Below are 22,350 nucleotides of genomic sequence, written 5' to 3'. Positions count from 1 at the left end.
TAAAAAAAATTACACATTCATCTTCCTGATGGTTTTCAAAGCCATCATCAACTAAGCACTCGTTTATTGTGACAGTCGAGGTTTTGATGTTTTGGAAGTTTCTAGGACCGAGGTGATGTTTCCTATTTACCTATGTTTGCAGCTCCAACCTGGATTCGTGTTCAACATTGAAGCAGGGAAAAAGGCACTGCGAAGTGTCAACAGCCTTGGCTTGTTTTCAAACATAGAAGTCAATCCTCGTCCTGATGAAGAAAATGATGGTGGTATAGTTGTTGAGATCAAACTCAAAGAGCTTGATCAGAAAACAGCTGAAGTCTCTACTGAGTGGAGCATTGCCCCTGGGGGGTCGGGTTGGCCTACTTTGGTATGCAGTGCAATTTTCGAAGAGATTTCGACGAGTCTTTTTAGTGCTTTTTTTCCTCAATGGATTAACGGACAGGGGATGACTGTTTTTCCTTGATGCAGTCATCGGTACAACCTGGCGGAAGTGTCACTTTTGAACATCGAAATTTATCAGGGTTGAATCGTTCCCTGTTTGGCTCTGTCACATCAAACAACCTGCTCAATCCTCAGGTCTGTTTGTTGCTTAGATATATCAGAAACTTTTCTCAGTTTTATAAAATCATAGCATCATCATATTTGGACTAGACAATTAGTGTTATTTAATTTCTTCAGAGAGATTCTGAGTTTTACCACTTGACTAGTTTGAACAGGTGCCCTTTTAGGTTTCCTGCTTGTGCAATTACAAATGCATGTTTAGACACTCTTTGCATACGCACTCAAACTGCATTTACTCAAAGGCCTATGCAGACTTATGACAGTATTTATGTGCGCATTGCATACATGCATGAACCATATATCTATATTAAGCACAGATTCAGCCCTTTTACAATATCATGTTAAGCGCAGACTCTAATGTCAAGCCTTATTTACAGGATGATCTTGGTTTCAAGATGGAGTATGTGCATCCGTACTTGGATGGTGTTTATAATCCTCGCAACCGGGTATTTAAGGCTAGTTGTTTCAATAGCAGGAAGCTGAGCCCAGTATTCACTGGCGGCCCTGGACTTGACGAAGTGCCCACAGTTTGGGTTGACCGTGCTGGTGTAAAGGCTAATATAACGGAGGTAAGTGTTTATATTTTGAGGTGGCTGCCAGTTTTTCAAACTTGTTGTATGACTGGTTGCAGCCTGTGATGGGACTCTTGGTGTTTACTTTCAGAATTTCACAAGGCAAAGCAAATTCACGTATGGACTGGTGCTGGAGGAGGTCACAACAAGAGATGAGACAAGTGCAATTTGTACAAATGGCTGTCGGACACTACCAAGCGGAGCATTCAGCATGGATGGTCCTCCTACAACTCTTAGTGATACCGGCATGGATCGCGTTGGATTTTTTCAAGCAAATATTACAAGGGATACCACTTCTTTTATCAATGGAACACCTGTAGGGGCTAGGTACATCTTTCAGGTAATGGTCATCTCTAGATTGAAGGCTTTGTATGTCCTCCTTTCCTTGCTATGAATAATGAAACTGCAAATATTAATGGCTTTTCCATAGTCCTTTGTAACTATCATAGGGATTCTTTTGTTAAGACTAGAGAGAAGAAATGTGATGGGTTTTATAGATAGTGTTTCTGCGTTTAGACGGGAGACGCAATTGATCAATTCGTTTGTTCGGCCACTCGCAGACTTTGTCTCCCTAGAAAGGTGGTTCATGTCAATCTGTGAGTCATAACAAGAAGCTTAGCCACACTCTCTCTCTCTCTCTCTCTCTCTCTCTCTCTCTCTCTCTCTCTCTCTCTCTCTTCCCCTTTTCTTCACAATATGAAGAGAGGGTAGCTACGAAACCAACCATGTCTTCCCCCATCATCAAGACGCCGACACCGACAAAGAAGACAACGTCCTTCATGCTCACGAATAAGAGGCTTGCACAATTGGAGAAGGACATGAAGGAATGGCGGATGGAGAGAGAAATATGGAAGGAGGAGAAAGCCAACTTCATCAAGCTATGGAACGAAGAGAAGGAGGACATGAGAGCGGAAATCCAAAATCTCAAAGAGGAGAAGGAGAGAAGGGAACGGGAGAACGAGAAGGAGAGGGAGAGATGGAGGAAAGAGCAAGAAGAGATGAAGGCACAAATCGATCTCCTTCATGCTTCCCTCACATCCCTCACCCCGAGGAAGGAGAGATTAAAGGGGAGGCTAAGGAAGCCCTCAAGGAGGAGATCACCAAAGCCCTCACCGCAAGCATTGAGGACAAATTAGAGGCCACCAAAGAAGGATGGGTCGAAGTAGTCAAAAAGAACATCAAGAAGGTAGCAAGAGAGGAAGCCCAAAAAGATGAAGTACTCATCGTACACACAACCATCGAAGAGGAGAAGATGCGACAAGCTCGCCGTCTCAATGTGCGAGTGACCGGCATCAAAGAAGAAGAAGGGTCTACACCCGAAAGCGATGGGAAAGCTTTATGCAAGAAAGTGGGATACAAGGAAGAAGAGATCCCTTTCTCCAAAGTTTGGAGAGCCGGCAAAGATCCAAAGAAAAGAGCTCTCATCCTCCAATTCGCCTCCGAGGAGTCTCGAACTTCCTTCCTCCGAAAGAGGGTCATCTTGAGAGGGATCGACGGCCCACCGATTTATCTAGATGATGACCTCACAAAGATGCAACAAGATCACCGTCGCGCGTGCATGCCTCGAGTCCACCAAGCCCGCAAAGAAGGGAAGAAGGCAGTATATCGGGATGGTAGGGTTATCATTGATGGCAAGACCATCGCATAGGGACTCGCGGCCTGTGGGACACACGAGGAGATTCATGTCACGGTTTGGAATTGCAATGGAGACTTATGGACACACCCAGAGAGACTTGAGGAGGTGATGAGAGGTCGAGACATCATTCTACTTACAGAGACACACGAGAGCCCGGAGAGAGGGTTACCACGGATACATGGATTTCAGTGGGAGTCTCTACATCGAGGATGTATGCGCCAGCACACCACTCGCGGCTCAGGAGGAGTGGCCATACTCTTTAGACAGGGGCTTCACAGCAGACTACAGATTGTTGCCCGGGACCCACAGGCCCGCTACATGTGGATTCGCCTCGAGCTCTCACGAGACAGGATCGTCTACATTGCCCTTTGCTATTTTGCTCCCACAGGCTCCAGATTCGCCCCTATTGAGCAGGAGTCACCGTACGCATGCCTCACGGAGGAGATTATGGAGTACTCCACACTGGGTGAAGTCTTCCTTATGGGAGACTTCAATGCTCGTACACGCAGTGAGCAGTGTGAGACATATGACCATGAGGACCCAGAGACACTACACACTCTAGATGAGGAGGCTACTATGAGAGACACAGCAGACAGAGCTCCAGTCACAGCTTATGGACGACATCTACTTCGACTTGGCTCCCAGCACCGTCTCGTTATTTATAACGGGATGGTCCAGTGGCCCACCTCAGGGGGCCTGACTTGTATGCCACATGGAGTTGCAGAAGGAGGGGGGAGTACAGTCGACTATATTCTGGGACCCAGGGAGGCTACACACCTTATCACATCCTTCACCATTCCACCCATACCCATCGGAGCCGACCACACATACCTCTCTTTCTCTATCACCGGAGATACCATCACACACAGCTCCACAACACGCACTCCACACACCACCATCCATTTCACACATGAGTTAGCCTCTATTTACTCGGCCAAGGTCGAACATGGCCTATGTCTCCTCCACCCATCCACACCACTCTCAGTTCTCACATCACATATCTCTTCCGTTCTCCACACTTCAGCTATTAGCTCTTTTCCACACACCACTCACACAGGACGCACTCCCCCCCCGGGGCTATGCCTCAGAACCGCTGGTATGATGATGAGTGCAGAGAGCTATACCGACGCCTCCATGCACGGCGAGCCTTAGGAGAGATCACAGAGAGAGAGGCCAGACGGCATATGAAGACGCTGACACGCCAAAAGCGGCGAGCATTCGAAGAGGCACAGGAACTTGAGCTATACCGCCTATTCATGAGCATGGATAGCGCGACGGCATGGCGCACCCTGCGCGAGCCACGTCCGACTACAGCTATTGAGGATCCACAGATATGGCATGATTATGCAGAGCGACTTTATGAAGTGCCAGGGCAGCCTCCTATTCCACAACCACACGAGCCTCGCCCCACGTGCTCCTCCTTCTTTACAGCAGAGATGGTAGAGAGGGCCATACACCGCATGCAGCACAGACGATCAGCTGACCATACTGGATTACAGAGTGAGCACATCATTTATGCGGCCTCCACTATAGCCCCGTTGATTGCACATGTCTTCAACCGGGCTATAGGGGAGGGCTTCCCAGAGGAGTGGACACAGCACACCATAGTGCCTATCCACAAATCTGGCGACACCCTGGACCCAGGGAACTACAGGACTATCATGATTGGCCACACGATGGCCAAGCTATATGGAGCAGTACTTGAGGCACAGCTCGGCTGCTACGCAGAGATCGAGGGTTTACGAGCTCCAGGCCAAGCAGGTTTCAGACGAGCTTTCTCCACCATTGACCACATCTTCGTTCTGCGCTGCCTCATTGATGGGGCAAAGGCGCGGAAGAAGAGGCTTTACTGCTGCTTTGTGGACTTCCGCAAGGCCTTTGACACAGTCCCACGCGAGAGACTCTTCCAGCGCCTTCACAGCATTGGGGTACCAACAGAGATGATTTGGGCCATATATGCTCTATATGAGAGGGTGACGGGTCGGGTTCGTTGCCCAGGCGGTTTTTCAGAGACCATTGCTAGCACCATTGGTGTTAAGCAAGGATGCCCACTCTCCCCGACACTCTTTGGGCTATACATCGACGAGATCTCCGACTACATACTGCGAGCAGGGGGAGAGGGGAGCGACTTGGCAGGTACTCCGGTCCACATCATGTTATATGCTGATGATATTGTGTTGATTTCAGAGTCACCCGAGGGCTTGCAACGCCATCTTGAGGCCTTGGACGAATTCAGCACACACAGGGGGTTGACTGTGAACCTTGGCAAAACCAAGGTTATGATCTTTCACACATCCAGTGCAGTGAGGAGCGCCGCCACCTTCACAGCAGCAGGAGGACAGGTTGATGTAGTCACCTCCTATGTCTACCTTGGCATCACATTCACCAGCCTACCAGGACCCTTCACTATGAGGCAGGCTGCTGTTGACAGGCTCACCCGAGGATATGCAGCTCTGGCCATGCTAGAGCGGAGGTGCCACCAGGCACACTTTCAGGAGCCCCGCACGAAGGGGTGGCTTTTCGACACCTTAGTCACCCCGGCCTTGATGTACTCGGCGGCAGTATGGGCACCAGGATTGACAGTTGACCAGTGGACACGACTTGAGAGACCACAGGTATATATGATCTCACGCTTGCTCCGCAGCAAGAAGACAGTGCCACACGACATTATTAGAGCCGAGCTCGCCACACCACCTATGGTTGTAGAGGCACTATTCCAGACAGTTTGCTTCATCCAGAGGATGAGAGAGCTACCTCCTGACAGACTTACCCGTAGAGCATTTGAGGCAGCTATACAGCTCTCAGAGAGTGGACATGAGAGAGCATGGTACTCACAGGTCAGAGCATGGTTTGAGGGACACGGTCTTGACATGGAGAGCCTACCACCATTCCAGTACGACCCCCACTCACCATATGTTCACCTCTCTCGCAGTGAGAGGAACTTGGTATTGAGACAGGATCTGTGGCAGCTACACACTAGGAGAGTCTGGGAGGCACCTAGCTTGGGGACAAGGATGTCAGATTACAGAGACCAGTTTCTCACCATATTGTCTGGGGGGTTCATACAGAGACCACGCTACATGGACACATATATGCCACATAGCTTACGGGTGGCGATTGGTCAGCTGAGAGTGGCTTCACACAGGTTAGAGATTGAGATCGGGAGACATACTGGTGTTCCGAGGGGGGAGCGAATCTGCAGAGCCTGCACAGAGGAGGTGGAGAGTGAGGAGCACTTTGTATGTAGATGCAGAGCATACACTGAGATCAGAGGCAGGTATGAGGCCCTATTTAGAGGACAGCCCACTCTCCGAGAGATCATGGAATCTCGAGATCAGAGACAGCTCGGACGTTTCTTACTAGAGATACAGAGCCATCGGGACACACTACTACAGCCACACACAGCTACACAGACAGAGGGGAGACAGTCGCAGCTCACAGACTTCTTTCAGAGGATTTCCGCCCCCCCCTCACCAGACACTCAGAGGGGAGTGACACTCCCACAGGCGGAGGTGAACCGAGCTAGACGACGACCACGAGTCACAGGCTACAGGGGCGCGAGCTCCCACCACCGACAGATCGAGGAGATCCGAGCCCGGGAGCGCCGTGCCACTGAGGAGCGAGTGGCTCAGATGAGGGCTGACCCGACAGCTTTCATCCGGGTAGCCTTGGCACCAGACCCACCCATGTACCACATCTTACACCCCCCCATTAGTACAGGATGGAGCCAGATAGCTTGATGCATTCTCATGATTGTACTACCTTGAGCATACAGACATGCATATACCCCTAGAGATAGAGCTCCATCCCTCCTCAGATACTCCACTACCTACTTTCAGCTCAGTTTTGTATCAATTTTGTTTCATTTGTCTTTCCGATAGACGGATGACATACACACAATGTACATTTGATTTGTCTCATAGGCCGATTTCGGCCTGACATAGACGTTAAAAATCTTTCTTTCTTTCTTCTTTCTTTCTCTCTCTCTCTCTCTCTCTCTCTCTCTCTCTCTCTCTCTCTCTCTCGAACAGGGTGGTCTCCTACGCTCACGTACGTTTTGTCCACGTACGAAGACGTACGGTACTCATCGAACTAGAAAATTTATGTCATACGACATGGTTACGTACGTTCAAAAATAAAAACATGCAATTCTTAAGCTTAGATTTTACACTTTCGACAATTAGAGAATTGATTATCACACTGGACAAGAAGGCAACTTGCAAGTGCCAAGTGCACACTCAAGAGTCGAGAATCAAGACAATCAGACACAATGGTCATGAACCGCGATTCATTACATATGTCATAAATCAAAAAGCTAAATTGAGATTTCATAATCGAGATGATACCAAAAAGTAGGCCTTTTAAGCCTCAATCGTGCAAAAAGTGGAAGTAGGGGCAAAGAGAGAGAGAGAGAGAGAGAGAGAGAGAGAGAGAGAGAGAGAGAGAGAGAGAGAGAGAGAGAGAGAGAGAGAGAGAGAGAGAGAGAGAGAGAGAGAGAGAAGAAGAGAGTTTTAACGTCGTAGGAAACTATCCCAAGAGACCTTCAAGATCTAGCCGACGAGGAGTTGAGAGAGAGAGAGAGAGAGAGAGAGAGAGAGAGAGAGAGAGAGAGAGAGAGAGAGAGAGAGAGAGAGAGAGAGAGAGAGAGAGAGAGAGAGAGATGAGACTAGTAAGGAACTTTTTATGGAGTGGCACAAACGGGACTATTGATACTCGTGCTAGAGTTCGCTGGTCCACGATCATTCGTCCTAGGTCAGAGGGAGGCCTTGGCATCATTGATCCAGAGTTACAGAGCCGCGCACTTCTTACCAAGCTTATTGTTCGGGGTCTTTTTCCTGGCCAAGAACCTTGGAAGATGCTTCTTCAGGCTGCTCTTTGCACAGTGACTCCACGACTCGGCACTAGAGACGGTCATACTTGGCATTCAGGGTATCGTTTTCTCTTTACGGATGCTCCCTTGTCTACTTCCACCCTCTCACCCTTTCTCCGATTGCTCCTTTAGATTTGGGTTTCCATGAGACGGACTATCGTACGCTCACCTCCCTCATGTCGTGAGGAGATTGAGCGCTAGCCTCTCATTTGGAATGCTACAGTTCTTGATTCTTCGGTTCATCCACCTCGTCAGCTTGGAGAGAGGACTCACATTGATTGGGCTGCTTGGGATTCTGGCCCTGCAGCCTCTATGCGGTTGTTTTATGAGACACGTATGTTGGATGCAGATTTTGTGGCAGAACATTATGACATTGGTCGCGGGGTGCCAGACAGACTGCTTGAGATCGATTCTGCCGTTCCTTCATAGTGGGATGCAGTCATGCACAGCACGCTTCAGATGCCTCCTCATTGTGGCTGGGAAGGCCTCTTTGACCGCAGCACTCTCTTATTAGTTCGTTTGGACACCATGCTATTCACAGTTGATACTTACAACTCTAGGGGGATTCATGCTCGATTGACATACTATGCCACTTCTCTACTGCTTATCTCCTTCGGCGCTCGATGGGAGGCCATACGAGTAGTTGGCTCACGCGGGAAGCGTCGTTGTGTTGATCCCCGTTTTGCTTCCGCTGATGCTGCACTTAGGAGGCTTTGGGTGTGGGAGGGCCGTGCCCTATCGCAGCTTTACTGGGACCCAGGAGAGTGGCATTGGCCTCACTCAGATCCCACAGGTGCACCCGTATCTTTCTTTGAGTACACTGTCCGGATTGGAAGATTAGCATTGATGAGACAACAACCTGAGCAGCCCACTCGAATGCGTTTCTGGTTACATTCAAGCCTCTCTCATGCCTATCTGCAACAGTTTTGGTTTGCGATCTGGGATGTACATGTTGCTCGTCGTATTTCCTTTTTCATGTGGATGATTGCTCATGCGGGACTACCAGTTGGGACTTGGCTAGCTACTATGGGTCATGATCCGCTATGTACTCGCTGCCCTTTGCGTCAACTTGAGTCACCTGCTCACTGTCTTTGGTCATGCTAAGCTTCCCATGCAGTGTGGCTTGCCGTTTGCTCTCTACTCAGCATATCAGGTGTTCAGCATGGATTTCTTACTTGGGGATCTGTCTCATGGTTGATATCGATGCCCGGCCCGCATCTTTTCTACGAGGGCTCAGCCACAGATCCAGCCTTCATGCTTACCTCCACTGGTTATCGACGCGGGACTTTGGCTATGCTACCACAGATTGCTTGGCAGGGAGATACGCAGACACGTGATGCAGTTTTCTCAGTCGTCACTAGTATTATACTATGGAATATTTGGAGAGCTCGTTGTCTTCACATTCTCAGTGCGGCTCCACAGTTGCTTCAGGATATCCTCGCTGCCATTTGGATAGACACCATTCACACCCTGATTTGGCAGTGGGATTCCTCCTCCGGTACATCTAGAGCAGCCGAGGCTCGTCGATTTGCCTTTCTTCGGCGTTGGGCACGATCCTCACTCTTCTTCACACTGACAGGTGGTTAGATTACTTGGCATTATGCCCCTCCTCAGTGGTTTCTCCTTCACTCCTCACACCGACCACCATGAGATTGTTCTAGTTGAGTAGTCACTATAGTGGCTCTCCTCCTTTCATTCAGCTTGTACACCCCGCGTGATAGGCTATTTTGGCATCCGCTGGGATTATTTTGTACTCAGTAATATACAGCCCTGACTTTTTCCAAAAAGAAAGAGAGAGAGAGAGAGAGAGAGAGAGAGAGAGAGAGAGAGAGAGAGAGAGAGAGAGAGAGAGAGAGAGAGAGAGAGAGAGAGAGAGAGAGAGAGAGAGAGAGAGAGAGAGAGAGAGAGAGAGAGAGAGAGAGAGAGAGAGAGAGAGAGAGAGAGGAGAGAGAGAGAGAGAGAGAGAGAGAGAGAGAGAGAGAGAGAGAGAGAGAGAGAGAGAGAGAGAGAGAGAGAGAGAGAGAGAGAGAGAGAGAGAGAGAGAGAGAGAGAGAGAGAGAGAGAGAGAGAGAGAGAGAGAGAGAGAGAGAGAGAGAGAGAGAGAGAGAGAGAGAGAGAGAGAGAGAGAGAGAGAGAGAGAGGAGAGAGAGAGAGAGAGAGGAGAGAGAGAGAGAGAGAGAGAGAGAGAGAGAGGAGAGAGAGAGAGAGAGAGAGAGAGAGAGAGAGGAGAGAGAGAGAGAGAGAGAGAGAGAGAGAGAGAGAGAGAGAGAGAGAGAGAGAGAGAGAGAAATGAAATGGAATGTTATATTAACGTCTTCAAAAGGCCAAAATGACCTATGAGACTAGAAAGTTATAATGTGGTGGATCTGATACAAAGTCAGAGTCAGAGTAACAAGATGACAACAATGACAAAAATGAAATGACAAATGTCACAATAAAATACTATGGAATCCTAAACTACTAGGTGTAAACAGCAGCTACCTGGGATAGCTAGATCACAAGAGATCCAGCATCGGTTGCTGGCGGATCTCATCAATCTCCTCCATGGTCAGTAGTCTGACCGGGCGTCGTGCATGTCGAGCCAGAGTGATCCGAATCCTCTGATGCAGCCTCCACCGATGCTGTGTAGTCCTCCGCAGTCGTGGGCGTCTGGATCTTCCCAGCTCAGTCGCTCGGTCGATCAGTGTGCCTCTGGTGTGAGACGACGAGCTCTGCTGTGGTAGTAACTCCTCCGGGTGTCCAGTGGCAGCTCTAAAGAAATCTGTGATCTGTCTCTGGGACTGGCTAGCCTCTGCTCTCATCAGACTCTCTCTGTGTCTGCGTAGCTTGAGCAAAAACAAACCCAAGCATCTCTGATCCTCGTACTGCATGACTCTGGAGAATGGTCCAAAGCCCTCTCTGAACAAGCAATGGAAGCGGCCTCGTATCTCGTAGTAGACGGGGCAGTGGCATGTGTAGTGCAACTCTGTCTCAGGCTCGATGTCACACAGGAGGCATGTCCTGGCCTCTGCTGGTACTCCGCTGTATCTCCCAGTCGAGATCCGCAGCTGGTGTGAAGATGTACGTATTTGGCCGATAGCACATCGTATCCCATGAGACAAGTGGGTGTCCATGTATCTGGGCCTCGTCACAAAGCCATCAACCGTAAGCTGGAGGAGATGCTCTCTGTAGAAAGCCATCTTCGTGCCCAGCTCCTGTGCTGGCTGTATCCATGTCCTTCTGGTGTCTAGCTGAGTGAAGTCTTGGCGGATGAGCCTGGTGATCTCGGACCGTGTAAGAGTCAGAGAGGGTGCATCCAGTGAGTACTGGAAGGGAGGCAATCTGTCTATGCTAAACCCATGCGCCTGAAACCATGATGCCATCTCCCCATACCAGCATGCTGTATCTCCCTGCATGGCTAACTGTCGAGAGGACTCAGTGCAAGGCGGGCATATCTGTCTCTGGGAAGTTCCCACATGCGGTGTATGAAGGAGACCGATCTGGTGACCGCCTCAACCACTAGTGGGGGAGCAGCTAGGTGTGCTCGAACAATAGCACGTGGTACTGAGGCCTTGGCTCTAATGAGCGGCGAGATCATAGAGACCAGAGGCTTCTCCATGTCCCCCCATCCATCACTACGGCCTGTCCTCCCGTGATGATCTAATGAAGGTCCCCAAATCTTAGCTCCATAAAGCAATGCAGAAGCCACAAGAGTGTCAAAGAGCCAGAGCTTCGTCCTAGGCTCCTGAAACTGAACCTGTGAACACATCCTTTCCAATCACCCAATGCTGCATGGGCTCTGGTCAGTCTAGTGTCTGCTGCCCTCCTCAATGAAAATGTTGGCCCACTAAAAACCACTCCGAGGTAAGTGTACGCCTCTGTATATTCCACAGTCTCTTGGCCGTATGTGAATGCTGGCGCTGACCTCCTGATCCACTGTGGGGTGGTATTAAATACCATGACCTTGGTTTTACCAAGGTTGACGGACAAACCACTTTCCTGAGCAAACCTATTCAAAGCATCCAAGTGACGTTGCATCCCCTCCGGAGAGTCGGAGATCAACACAATATCATCAGCATATAACAATAATGGAATCTATGTCCCTGCCAGCTGTGCACCTCTATCACCATCTCTCTCAATGTAGTCAGAAACCTCATCCACATACATACCAAATAGAGTAGGAGAGAGCGGGCAGCCCTGCTTCACCCCAATAGTGGAGTGAATCGGTGTGGATAGACCCTCTGAGGTGCGTACCTGCCCCACTACTGACCTGTATAATGCCATGACCCCCCAAATGAGCTCTGTGGGTACTCCCATCTGCTGTAATCTGCGCATCAATCTAGCTCTAGGCATTGTGTCAAATGCTTTGCGGAAATCCACAAAGCTACAATAGATCCGTCTCCCACGCGATCTACCCTCCTCAATGATGGCTCTGAGTGTCAAGATATGGTCAAGAGTAGAAAAACCCCTCTTGAACCCTGCCTGCCCGGCTGCGCGTATCCCCTCCCTCTCTGCCCATCTACTCAGCTGCTGCTCAAGAATAGATGCGTACAACCGTGCCAATGTGTGTCCAATCATGATAGTGCGATAATTCCCAGGATCCATAGGGTCTCCCGACTTGAAGATAGGTACAATAGTAGATGGGCTCCAAGTATCAGGCAAGCCCTCACACATGGCACGGTTAAACATCACTGCTAGAAGCTCTGCTAGTAGATCTCTGGCATGTGTGAAATGCTCAGCCACTAAACCATCATGATCGTATGCTCTCCCAGTCCTCATCTTGTCAATGGCCTTCCTTACCATCTCCGCGGTGAAAAAAGCACATGTGTGTGGGCATGGATCGGGAGGGTCAGGAAGGGGGGGCTGCTCAGGAACTGTGTACAGAGATGATGCGTATTGGCCCCAGTCCTCTGTAGAAGTGATGGCGGGGGGGGGGGAGAGTGCTCTTGAAAGAGCCGCCATGCCTCATGTGAGTCCTGACTCAAGAACAACTGATATAAATCCTGCTCTAGCCGAGCCAAAAATGCCCTCTTCTTCCGCCGCACTAGGCGTCGGAAGTCAATCTGTGACTGTCTATGAGTGATGTCCCCCAAAAGCACCTCCCTCTGAAGTCTACCTCTAGTGTCCCGGCATTCCTCATCATACCAACTGTTCTGGGGCATGCTCCCCGCACGGCGTCTCTGCTTAGGCTTGGTATGTTGGTATGCCTCTGCTGCTGCATCATGTAGTGTCTGTGTCAATATAGTAGTAAGCTCCTCCAGAGGTCGCCCTCGCTCCTCTGTGCATAGGCGTCTGTAGATCCCATCTATGTATACAGAGTCTGTCTCCCGCGTGAAGGTGTAGCGAGTAGGGGCTGCTGTCCGTAGCCTGTGTGCTACACTAAACTGAAAAGAGATGGTCATTAACACAAGAGCATGATCCACTGCCACACCAACAGGTCTGGGTCCAACCGTGAGATCCTGGATACTAGAGATGAGGCTCGGCTGTGCCATGACATAATCCACTGTGCTGGCTCCATGCCTGTGTGGAAAGCTTGTAAAACCCCATGAGGCGGGAAATCTCTGTAGGCCATTCAAGATGGCCAATCCATGTGCAGTCCCCATGTCTATCAAGTGTCGTCCATACTCAGTTTGTTCTCCATCTTGTGATAGTCTGGATAGGCCTGTCCCTGCAACATCCAGCTCTCTCAGCATCGCCTCTGAAGTATCATAAAATACTGTCTGATGATGGCCAATCCTAGCATTGAAATCCCCTAGAATGATGATGTCACCATCTCTAGAGAACTCCCATATGTCATCATCCAAAATAGAGAAAGGGGACTGTCCTCTGGGTGGTGCATACATTGACGTGCTCGGGGGAAAGTAGCAAATAGCAATGTAAAGATATCTGTCTGTCTCTGCTTTCAGTCTCACCCACATGTACCTAGCTTGCTCATCTCTGCGGGCTATATGTATCAATGGCTCAACTCCTCCCTGAATAACACTGCCACTCCTCCTGATCCCCGCCCTCTGCGCTTTGATCGTGTCCTGTCTATAGGCAGTCTCCCATCTATATCCACTAATGTGAGGCATAGATTGCCCATGGGCCTGATGTGTCTCAGAGTAAAAGACGATGTCTCTTCCCCTGAAATTATCCTCAAAGGCGCCCACATCAAGTCGCATAGATCCATTACAATTCCACGTGGCAACTTTGAGGGTGGTCCCACGGGTCTTGCACCGTCATGTGGAGCGCCGCTCTACAATCACAGCCCGGCCATCTCTGTAGAAGGCCGTCTTTCCCTTCTCCCTTGCCGCTTGAATCTGTGGCATTATCTCTCTCATATGCGCAAGCTGTGTGAGAGTGAGGTCATCTCCAAGGAATATGTCCGTTTTCTTTAGTGTAGGACGCTTCTTCAAGAAGTCCTTCTTTGCCTCCGTGGATGGGAAACGTGTCACCAGCCAGTGGCAATTCCATTTTTGTTTATTTTCTCTTTCTTTGGGGAATTTTGTTTGTTTTACCTTTTGGAAACACCCCTCTGGAAATCTAACTGCCCTGCATTGCATAGCCAGTGTGGAACTGTTCAGAGAGAGTCCAGGCCTGAGGGCTAAACATCACTAAGGTTGGACAAGGACTATGGTTAGCCAAAGTGGGGTCATTGGCCAGCCAAAGCGGAATCCTTTGCTACATAGGCTACATTTCAGTTCTGGGTGTGGCTGCAGTGTACAAAGAGGGTCAGATGACCTAGAAGAATGTAATGGCAGAAACTCCTAAATTTTAGGGACTGCTATTTTTGGACGGCAAAATGTTTTCACGTCATTACGTGCAGTTTGACATGGGGATCATTTTGTTGCTCTGTGGCCAAGTCAACAGAGGGTGCAGGTGAGATATTTTTAGACCCGAGGGTCTAAAGTGGGAAAATGCACAAATGAGTGACACTTGGCACTCTGAGGCCAGTTTACTACTTAAAGAGAAGGCAAAAACGTGATTTTCAGTTGTGAGCTCGTTTTTGAGTGCTCTCACAGGTGGGAGAGCTTCAATGGAGTGCTGGCTTACCCTCTATGTACAGTGAGGTGCAGGATGTCATGACCTGCACACCTCTCACTGCTCTCTCTCTCCCCTATTCTTTATGGTTATGCCCCTCTAGTGGGCTCATCAGATTGACCATGTACAGTTGTGTGGGTTCATGCGCGATTGCCGAGGCAAGAGCCTCTTGCACAGGTACTGGATTAGCTAGCGGCTAATCCCCCGCAGGTACAGGTGAATTCGGAGAGGTTTCACGCCCGAAATCTTGTCCGATTCAAAGGGCAAGTAGCCCTACAGGTGCGGGAGCTCGAGGTCTTGCTACAAATGTGACCGGCACGCGAAATGGAGCCCAAAACAGGGAATTACAGCCTGCTGTGTATTTTTGCAGGTTTAGTGTTTTGGCCCTAAACGGACCCTAATACCCCCAGGAGGTTCGGGGACGCAAGGGGACCGCTGTATAGGTGATTTGGCGCATTTTCAGGGCAGAAAACAGAGAATTCAGCGTGCTGCAGATTCTCGCCAGGTTTTGCAAAGTGTCCGTATGCGTCGGGAAAATCATCTTATGCGTGGGGATACTGACTGTGAAGGGTCCTAGTACAGTTATGTTGCCGAAATCGGGCCAAAACATAAGAAATTCAGCCCAGATTGTGCGGGGCAGCTTGTAGGGAACCACAACTTTTATTCCCCCTGTTAAATAAAGAAATACCGAAAGGGACGCCTAATTTAGGGGCCAATCTGGTGTCTGACTCGCATACAGATGCATTCCAGCATCTGTATCCCATTCCCCTCTCGTGTCATTATAGCATAGGTAGAATAGACGACTAATAATGGGTGAAAGCTAAATCAAGGTTTGAAGTAAAGTCTACCGCCCTTTTTGCAGTTTAACAGGCCGGTTACATGGTTCCATCGATGGGATTAAATCACTTTTTCCTCAAAAAGTGAGCCTTGGTCAGTTTTGGTTAAAGACAGAGAGAGTTTGGGATGACCTTGAAAACACAGACAATTTGAAAGTAGATCGAGTAGATTTACAGGTGAGAAAGGCTACGAGAGTCTTTCTTTGGATACAGGTGAGAAAGGCTACGACTCTTTCTTTGGATTTACAGGTGAGAAAGGCTACGAGAGTCTATCTTTGGATACAGGTGAGAAAGACTACGAGTGTTTCTTTGGATACAGGATGGATGGCAACAAGGAAGAGGGTTCCTTTTTAGAGGATAGATAGCCTATTCCAACTGCACATGAAATTGGCGAGAGTTCAGGCAAGCAGAGAAAGCTTTGCAGGTTGTTACTGCTGTGACCATGTTCAAGCAATTGATGGAGAATCCAAGATTTATGGAGTTCATACAATCTTCATCAATAAATAGTACATCACGCAGTTTTGGCATGCCAGGAACAATGTTTAGGGGTATGCAAGGCATGGTGCCCAACCCCATGTATGCAAACATTGGTTTGCACTCAGGATTTCAGGGCACACAAGGTCAGTTTGGGGTGTCACAAGGCAACTTGGGTATGGCTGGTTTTTCAATCCCATCAGTGAATATGACACCTGGACATCAACATGTTACTGGCCAGGGAGTACAGATGGCTCCCACATGTGTACCCATTATGCAAACTGTCTCTTTTGACAATTTGGAGTCAATGGATAAGCTAAAGCCATACAAAGAAGATGATCAGTGAGTCCATTGACACATTCAATGGCTTTGATGAGAGGGCAAAGGTTTTCTCTTTCCTCGAACAGTTTGACAAAGCATTTGTTGGAACTTGGAAGGAGCATTTAAAGTCAGGAAAGCTGCCACTTTTCTGAAAAAAAAAATGCAAGTCAGTGGTGGAATACACTGTTGTTACAAGGACAGACTCCTTCCACTTGGAATGATTTCATACAGGTACCGAATTAGCTAAAGGCTAATTCAAAACATGTATAGGATGATTTAACAAGATTTCTTGCGAGAAATCTCGTGTAAATCAAAGGGCAAGTAGTCCTACTGATGCAGAAGATCAAAGGCTACGAATTGGTGCGATTGGCACGCAAAACAGAGCCCGAAAGAAGAAAATACAGCTTGCTGTATTTTTCTGCAGATTTAGGGTTTTGACCCTATTTGATGCCTTTTTGTCCCAAGAGCTTTGGGGAAGCTAGAGGACAATAATACAAGTGATCTGGAGCATTTAAGGAGCTAAAAACAGAGAATTCAGCGTGCTGAATTTGTAGGACAGGTTGCAAAAGTGCTCTATTATGCGTGGATAATCACTTGGATATGTGGATTTTTGGTTGTGAAGGTTTCTACTACAGTTATGTTGCCAAAATTGGGTCAAAAAGAGAATTCTCAGCCCAATAAAAGTGACAGCATAAGGGTACATCACAGGTTAATCTCCAAAGATCAAGATGAAGAGCAGAGAAAGATTGTTTTCGATGCTCAGTATGCAAATCAGTGATATTGCATAAAGGTTGAAATTGCCTGAGAGTTGGAAGATTCACAATGCGTTTCATGTGAGTCTTCTCAGACCCTATGTGGGTGATGTGCTAGAAGATATGCCAGCTAAAAATCAGCTGGAAGTCGAGGAACTTGACGAGATCTATGTTACTTACAGTGAGCTCAAATGAAGTGCATAGCTGAATGTTAGAGCTGTACAGATTGTCAGTTTGGCAATTGCTCTTATGGAATGTCTAAAAGTTTGTTTAGTGCTATAGAAGTGAGTATTTCTTGTCAGTTTGTCAAGGGTATAACAATTATTTCTATTGAAGAGTACATGTGTAAGTGCATTCTTAAACTGTCGGTTTGGGTATGCTCGAAAGGTTACTGGATCCAACGTGTACTAAAAGACAGTGGCAAAATCTGACGCTTCCATTTTGTCATTGGAAAGTTATGGACTCAAAGCAATGGCAGAGTGTGATGCTTCCACTATGTCATTGGGACAGGGTTCACACGTAGGCAATACATGTGTCAACGAGGTGTTGACTGTGAGCATGTATGTGTCGTACATGTATCGACACGGTGTCCGGACACCCGAGTGCTGACTGTAAGCATGTACGACATAGGTGCAAACGAGGACGTTTGAGATTTCAAGAGGGGGTATGTCACCAGCCAGTGGCAATTCCATTTTTGTTTATTTTCTCTTTCTTTGGGGAATTTTGTTTGTTTTACCTTTTGGAAACACCCCTCTGGAAATCTAACTGCTCTGCATTGCATAGCTAGTGTGGAACTGTTCAGAGAGAGTCCAGGCATGAGGGCTAAAGAGCACTAAGGTTGGACAAGGACTATGGTTAGCCAAAGTGGGGTCATTGGCCAGCCAAAGTGGAATCCTTTGCTACATAGGCTACATTTCAGTTCTGGGTGTGGCTGCAGTGTACAAAGAGGGTCAGATGACCTAGAAGAATGTAATGGCAGAAACTCCTAAATTTTAGGGACTGCTATTTTTGGACGGCAAAGTGTTTTCGCGTCATTACGTGCAGTTTGACATGGGGATCATTTTGTTGCTCTGTGGCCAAGTCAACAGAGGCTACAGGTCAGATATTTTTAGACCCGAGGGTTTAAAGCGGGAAAATGCACAAATGAGTGACACTTGGCACTCTGAGGCCAGTTTACTACTTAAAGAGAAGGCAAAAACGTGATTTTCAGCTGTGAGCTCGTTTTTGAGTGCTCTCACAGGTGGGAGAGCTTCAATGGAGTGTTGGCTTACCCTCTATGTACAGTGAGGTGCAGGATGTCATGACCTACACACCTCTCACTGCTCTCTCTCTCCCCTATTCTTTATGGTTATGCCCCTCTAGTGGGCTCATCAGATTGACCATGTACAGTTGTGTGGATTCATGCGCGATTGCCGAGGCAAGAGCCTCTTGCACAGGTACTGGATTAGCTAGCGGCTAATCCCCCGTAGGTACAGGTGAATTCGGAGAGGTTTCATGCCCGAAATCTTGTCCGATTCAAAGGGCAAGTAGCCCTACAGGTGCGGGAGCTCGAGGTCTTGCTACAGATGCGACCGGCACGCGAAACGGAGCCCAAAACAGGGAATTACAGCCTGCTGTGTATTTTGCAGGTTTAGGGTTGTGGCCCTAAACGGACCCTAATACCCCCAGGAGGTTCGGGGACGCAAGGGGACCGCTGTACAGGTGATTTGGCGCATTTTCAGGGCAGAAAACAGAGAATTCAGCGTGCTGCAGATTCTCGCCAGGTTTTGCAAAGTGTCCGTATGCGTCGGGAAAGTCATCTAATGCGTGGGGATACTGACTGTGAAGGGTCCTAGTACAGTTATGTTGCCGAAATTGGGCCAGAATAGAAGAAATTCAGCCCAGATTGTGCGGGGCAGCTTGTAGGGAACCACAGCTTTTATTCCCTCTGTTAAATAAAGAAATACCGAAAGGAGCGCCTAATTTAGGGGCCAATCTGGTGTCTGACTCGCATACAGATGCATTCCAGCATCTGTATCCCATTCCCCTCTTGTGTCATTATAGCATAGGTAGAATAGACGACTAATAATGGGTGAAAGGTAAATCAAGGTTTGAAGTAAAGTCTACCGCCCTTTTTGCAGTTTAACAGGCCGGTTACAAAACGGATGATTAGAGCTCTCCCTTTTGAAGTCTCCCCATTGCCTTGTGTCTTCTTCCCGACCCTCCATGCCTTTGTATGAGTAGCCTCACTACCCATCATGCGGAGAAGTTCTTCAAGTTCCCCTTCCACATCATCTCGGTCTTTTAGACAGGTTACTCTTATATGCAAAGGTCTAGTTTTCCTTCGTTGTTCTTCTGCTAGAGTCATGTTGATGATTGTAGGAGTGGGGACAGATGTGGTTTCTTTCCCGTTGCCTTTCTTAGTGACTTCTATCCACTTCTCGGCCTCATCCGCCTTCTTTTGCGTCTTCGTGATCACATCCATTCTCGAAGACGTCTTTACCATCTTTTGTTTCTCCTCCTCTTTGATCATCTGTACCTGCTCTTTGATGACCTTGATTTCCTCAACTACCGAAGGCTGGAATTCCCCCTCTAGTCCACTGCTCGCTCTATCGGCAAGTTCTTGCTTGAGAGCTGAGACCTCTTCTTTAAGTGCTTTGGAGTGCGCCTTAAGTGCTTGTAGCTCTGCGTGCAGGTCCTCTTTCTCTTTCTTCCACTGCGCGCCTTCGTTGAGAAACATTTGAAGAAGGTTGGCCTTCTCTTTCCACCATCCCTCCATATCTGCTTTCCAGTCTTTCATCTCCCTTCCATTTGTGTAATCCGCTTGTTTGTAAGGACAAAGGTTGCCTTCGGATGGGGCTTACATACTGGCGAAGCAGTCATGACCTCCATCAAAAATACAATCTGCACTTTTGCCAACTCAACCCCCTATGTCCACATCACACATACATCCTTGTCCCGCATGATGCATACATGTGTGTTCCCCATATCAATCATTCATTTTTGATTTTCTGCAATTTCTTGCAATTTTCTGTCAATGCTGAAAATTATGTAATTCTGAAATTCTGAGATTTCCCTGCAGAAAATGTAAATTCTGTAGAGAGAGAGAGAGAGAGAGAGAGAGAGAGAGAGAGAGAGAGAGAGAGAGAGTACACCACGTGCCAACGGAAAAGAACAGACTGAACAACATTTAGCACTTAAATAACAACTGATGTGAAAGAGATGGACAACACACGAGACGGGTGTGGCAGAAGTCCAGTCGAGAGAGCACTGGCCCCAAACCTTGGCGCCCCTCTCGGTATTTCTTTATATTGCTTGAACTCAGTACATTGCTGGTACTCCATCCTTTGCACCTCACGCAGAGCATGCCAGAGAAAGAGCCCTTGGCTCATATTTAAAGACTCTTCGCCTATGAAAAGCATTTTACATGAAAAGCTATAAACTTAAAAGCATCTGGTCAAAAGGCAGGTGGTCAAAAGCTGTCAACGCGTTTTGCAGAAATCCGCACAGCTGCCATGTGGCATTGTCAGCCCGAATTGCCGGACTGTTCGTACAGTTTGCCACGTCAGCATGTCAGCGCGTTTTGCGGGAGTTTCGTACAGCAGCCATGCCATCATCTTCTACGGTTTGTGTGTTGGCTCCGCTTTAATTTTAGTGCCTTTAGGTCCCAAAGGGACGCCAGTCTTTGGGGCCAATATCTCTAGGCACAGAACTCCACCGGGCGAGTGTCGAATCAACCGTGAGTTGTTTTGAAGTGAATTCTTGTGGTGTCGCGGTAGAATCTCGACTTACAGTGTCCAAGTCTGTTACAGTGGTATGAGAGCATGGCCGATTTCTCTTCTACGGGAAATCCGATGTCACCAGCGTAGCGTGTGACTACTATCTATCCTTTTTGTTGATTTCTTTCTTATTATTTATTTACTTTCACTTTTTGGAAACACCCCTCGGGAAATCTAATTGCCCTGCATTGCATAGCTAGTGTGGAACTGTTCAGAGGGAGTCCAGGCCTGAGGGCAAAAGAGCACTAAGGTTGGACAAGGACTATGGTTAGCCGAAGTGGGGTCATTGACTAGCCAAAGTGGAATCCTTTGCTACAGAGGCTACATTTCAGTTCTGGGTGTGGCTACAGTGTACAAAGGGGGTTAGTTGACCTAGAAAGATACAATGGCTCTCCTAAAATTTAGGGAACTACTATTTTGGGACGTGAAAATGTGTTTGCGTCATTACCTCCGGAATGACAAGGGGAACATTTTATTACTCTGCCGTGGAGTCAACTGGGCAACCGGTTGGGATATTTTTAAGCGGCGAACCCGAAACGGGAAAATGCTTGTAAATGCGCCAAGTGGCACATTTCTGTGCACTTGCCTCCTCAAGGAAGGAGTGGCGTTGAATTTGAAGGGAGGAGGGCTCACTTACAGCTTCTGTCACAGGTTAAGAGCTATGGAGTGCTTCCTTTCCCTTTTATGTACAGTGTGGTGCCAGGAGTGATGCCCTGCACGCTACGCTGCCCTCTCTGTCCTCTATGGCAGTATGTTATGCCCCTCTAGTGGGATTTTCAATTGACCAATGTACAGTTGTGTGGGTTCATGCGCGATTGCCGAGGCAAGAGCCTCTTGCACAGGTACTGGATTAGCTAGCGGCTAATCCCCCGCAGGTACAGGTGAATTCGGAGAGGTTTCACGTCAGAAATCTCGTCTGATTCAAAGGGCAAGTAGCCCTACAGGTGCGGGAGCTCGAGGGCTTGCTACGGATGCAACCGGCACGCGGAACGGAGCCCGAAACAGTAAATTACAGCCTGCTGTGTATTTTTGCAGGTTTAGGGTTTTGGCCCTAAACGGACCCTAATACCCCCAGGAGGTTCGGGGACGCGAGGGGACCGCTGTACAGGTGATCTGGCGCATTTTTGGGGCTGAAAACAGAGAATTCAGCGTGCTGCAGATTCTCGCCAAGTTTTGTAAAGTGCCCGTATGCATCGGGAAAGTCATTCAATGCGTGGGAATGCTAACTGTGAAGGGTCCTAGTACGGTTATGCTACCGAAATCGGGCCGAAACAGTTGAAATTCAGCCCAGCTTGTGCGGGGCAGCTTGTAGGGAACCACAACGTTTATTCCCTCTTTTAAACAATAAAGAAATACCGAAAGGGGCGCCTAAGTTAGGGGCCAATCTGGTGTCGGTCTTCTCATACAGGTGCATTCTAGTAGCTTGTATCCCTTTCCCCTATGTTGTGTCTTGAAAGTACAGGTAAAGTGGGCGACAAATTAAATGGGTGGAAGCAAATAAGTCTCAGGTCTACCGCCCTTTTTGGATTAAACAGGCCGGTTTCATCCGATCCTTTTTACGCGGCACTTATGGC

At 48.3% G+C, this 22,350-nt stretch overlaps 1 protein-coding gene across 1 annotated transcript in view; it reads left to right on the top strand.

The window, feature by feature from the left end:
• Window positions 1–22,350, top strand: part of LOC147425155 (protein TOC75-3, chloroplastic-like) — a 113,180-nt gene that overhangs the window by 32,859 nt on the left and 57,971 nt on the right. The window contains exons 3-6 of the mRNA XM_086499382.1: window positions 143–364; window positions 466–573; window positions 936–1,127; window positions 1,222–1,470. Coding sequence (XP_086355508.1) covers window positions 143–364; window positions 466–573; window positions 936–1,127; window positions 1,222–1,470 — 771 coding nt within the window. The remainder of the gene's footprint in view (window positions 1–142; window positions 365–465; window positions 574–935; window positions 1,128–1,221; window positions 1,471–22,350) is intronic.

The sequence above is a fragment of the Adiantum capillus-veneris genome, chromosome 25 (genome assembly GCF_014529385.1).
Source record: "Adiantum capillus-veneris isolate H3 chromosome 25, ASM1452938v2, whole genome shotgun sequence".
In the NCBI taxonomy this organism is placed as follows: domain Eukaryota; kingdom Viridiplantae; phylum Streptophyta; class Polypodiopsida; order Polypodiales; family Pteridaceae; genus Adiantum; species Adiantum capillus-veneris.
The sequence above is the reverse complement of the archived record's forward strand: the minus strand, read 5'-3'. Positions and strand labels throughout refer to the sequence as shown.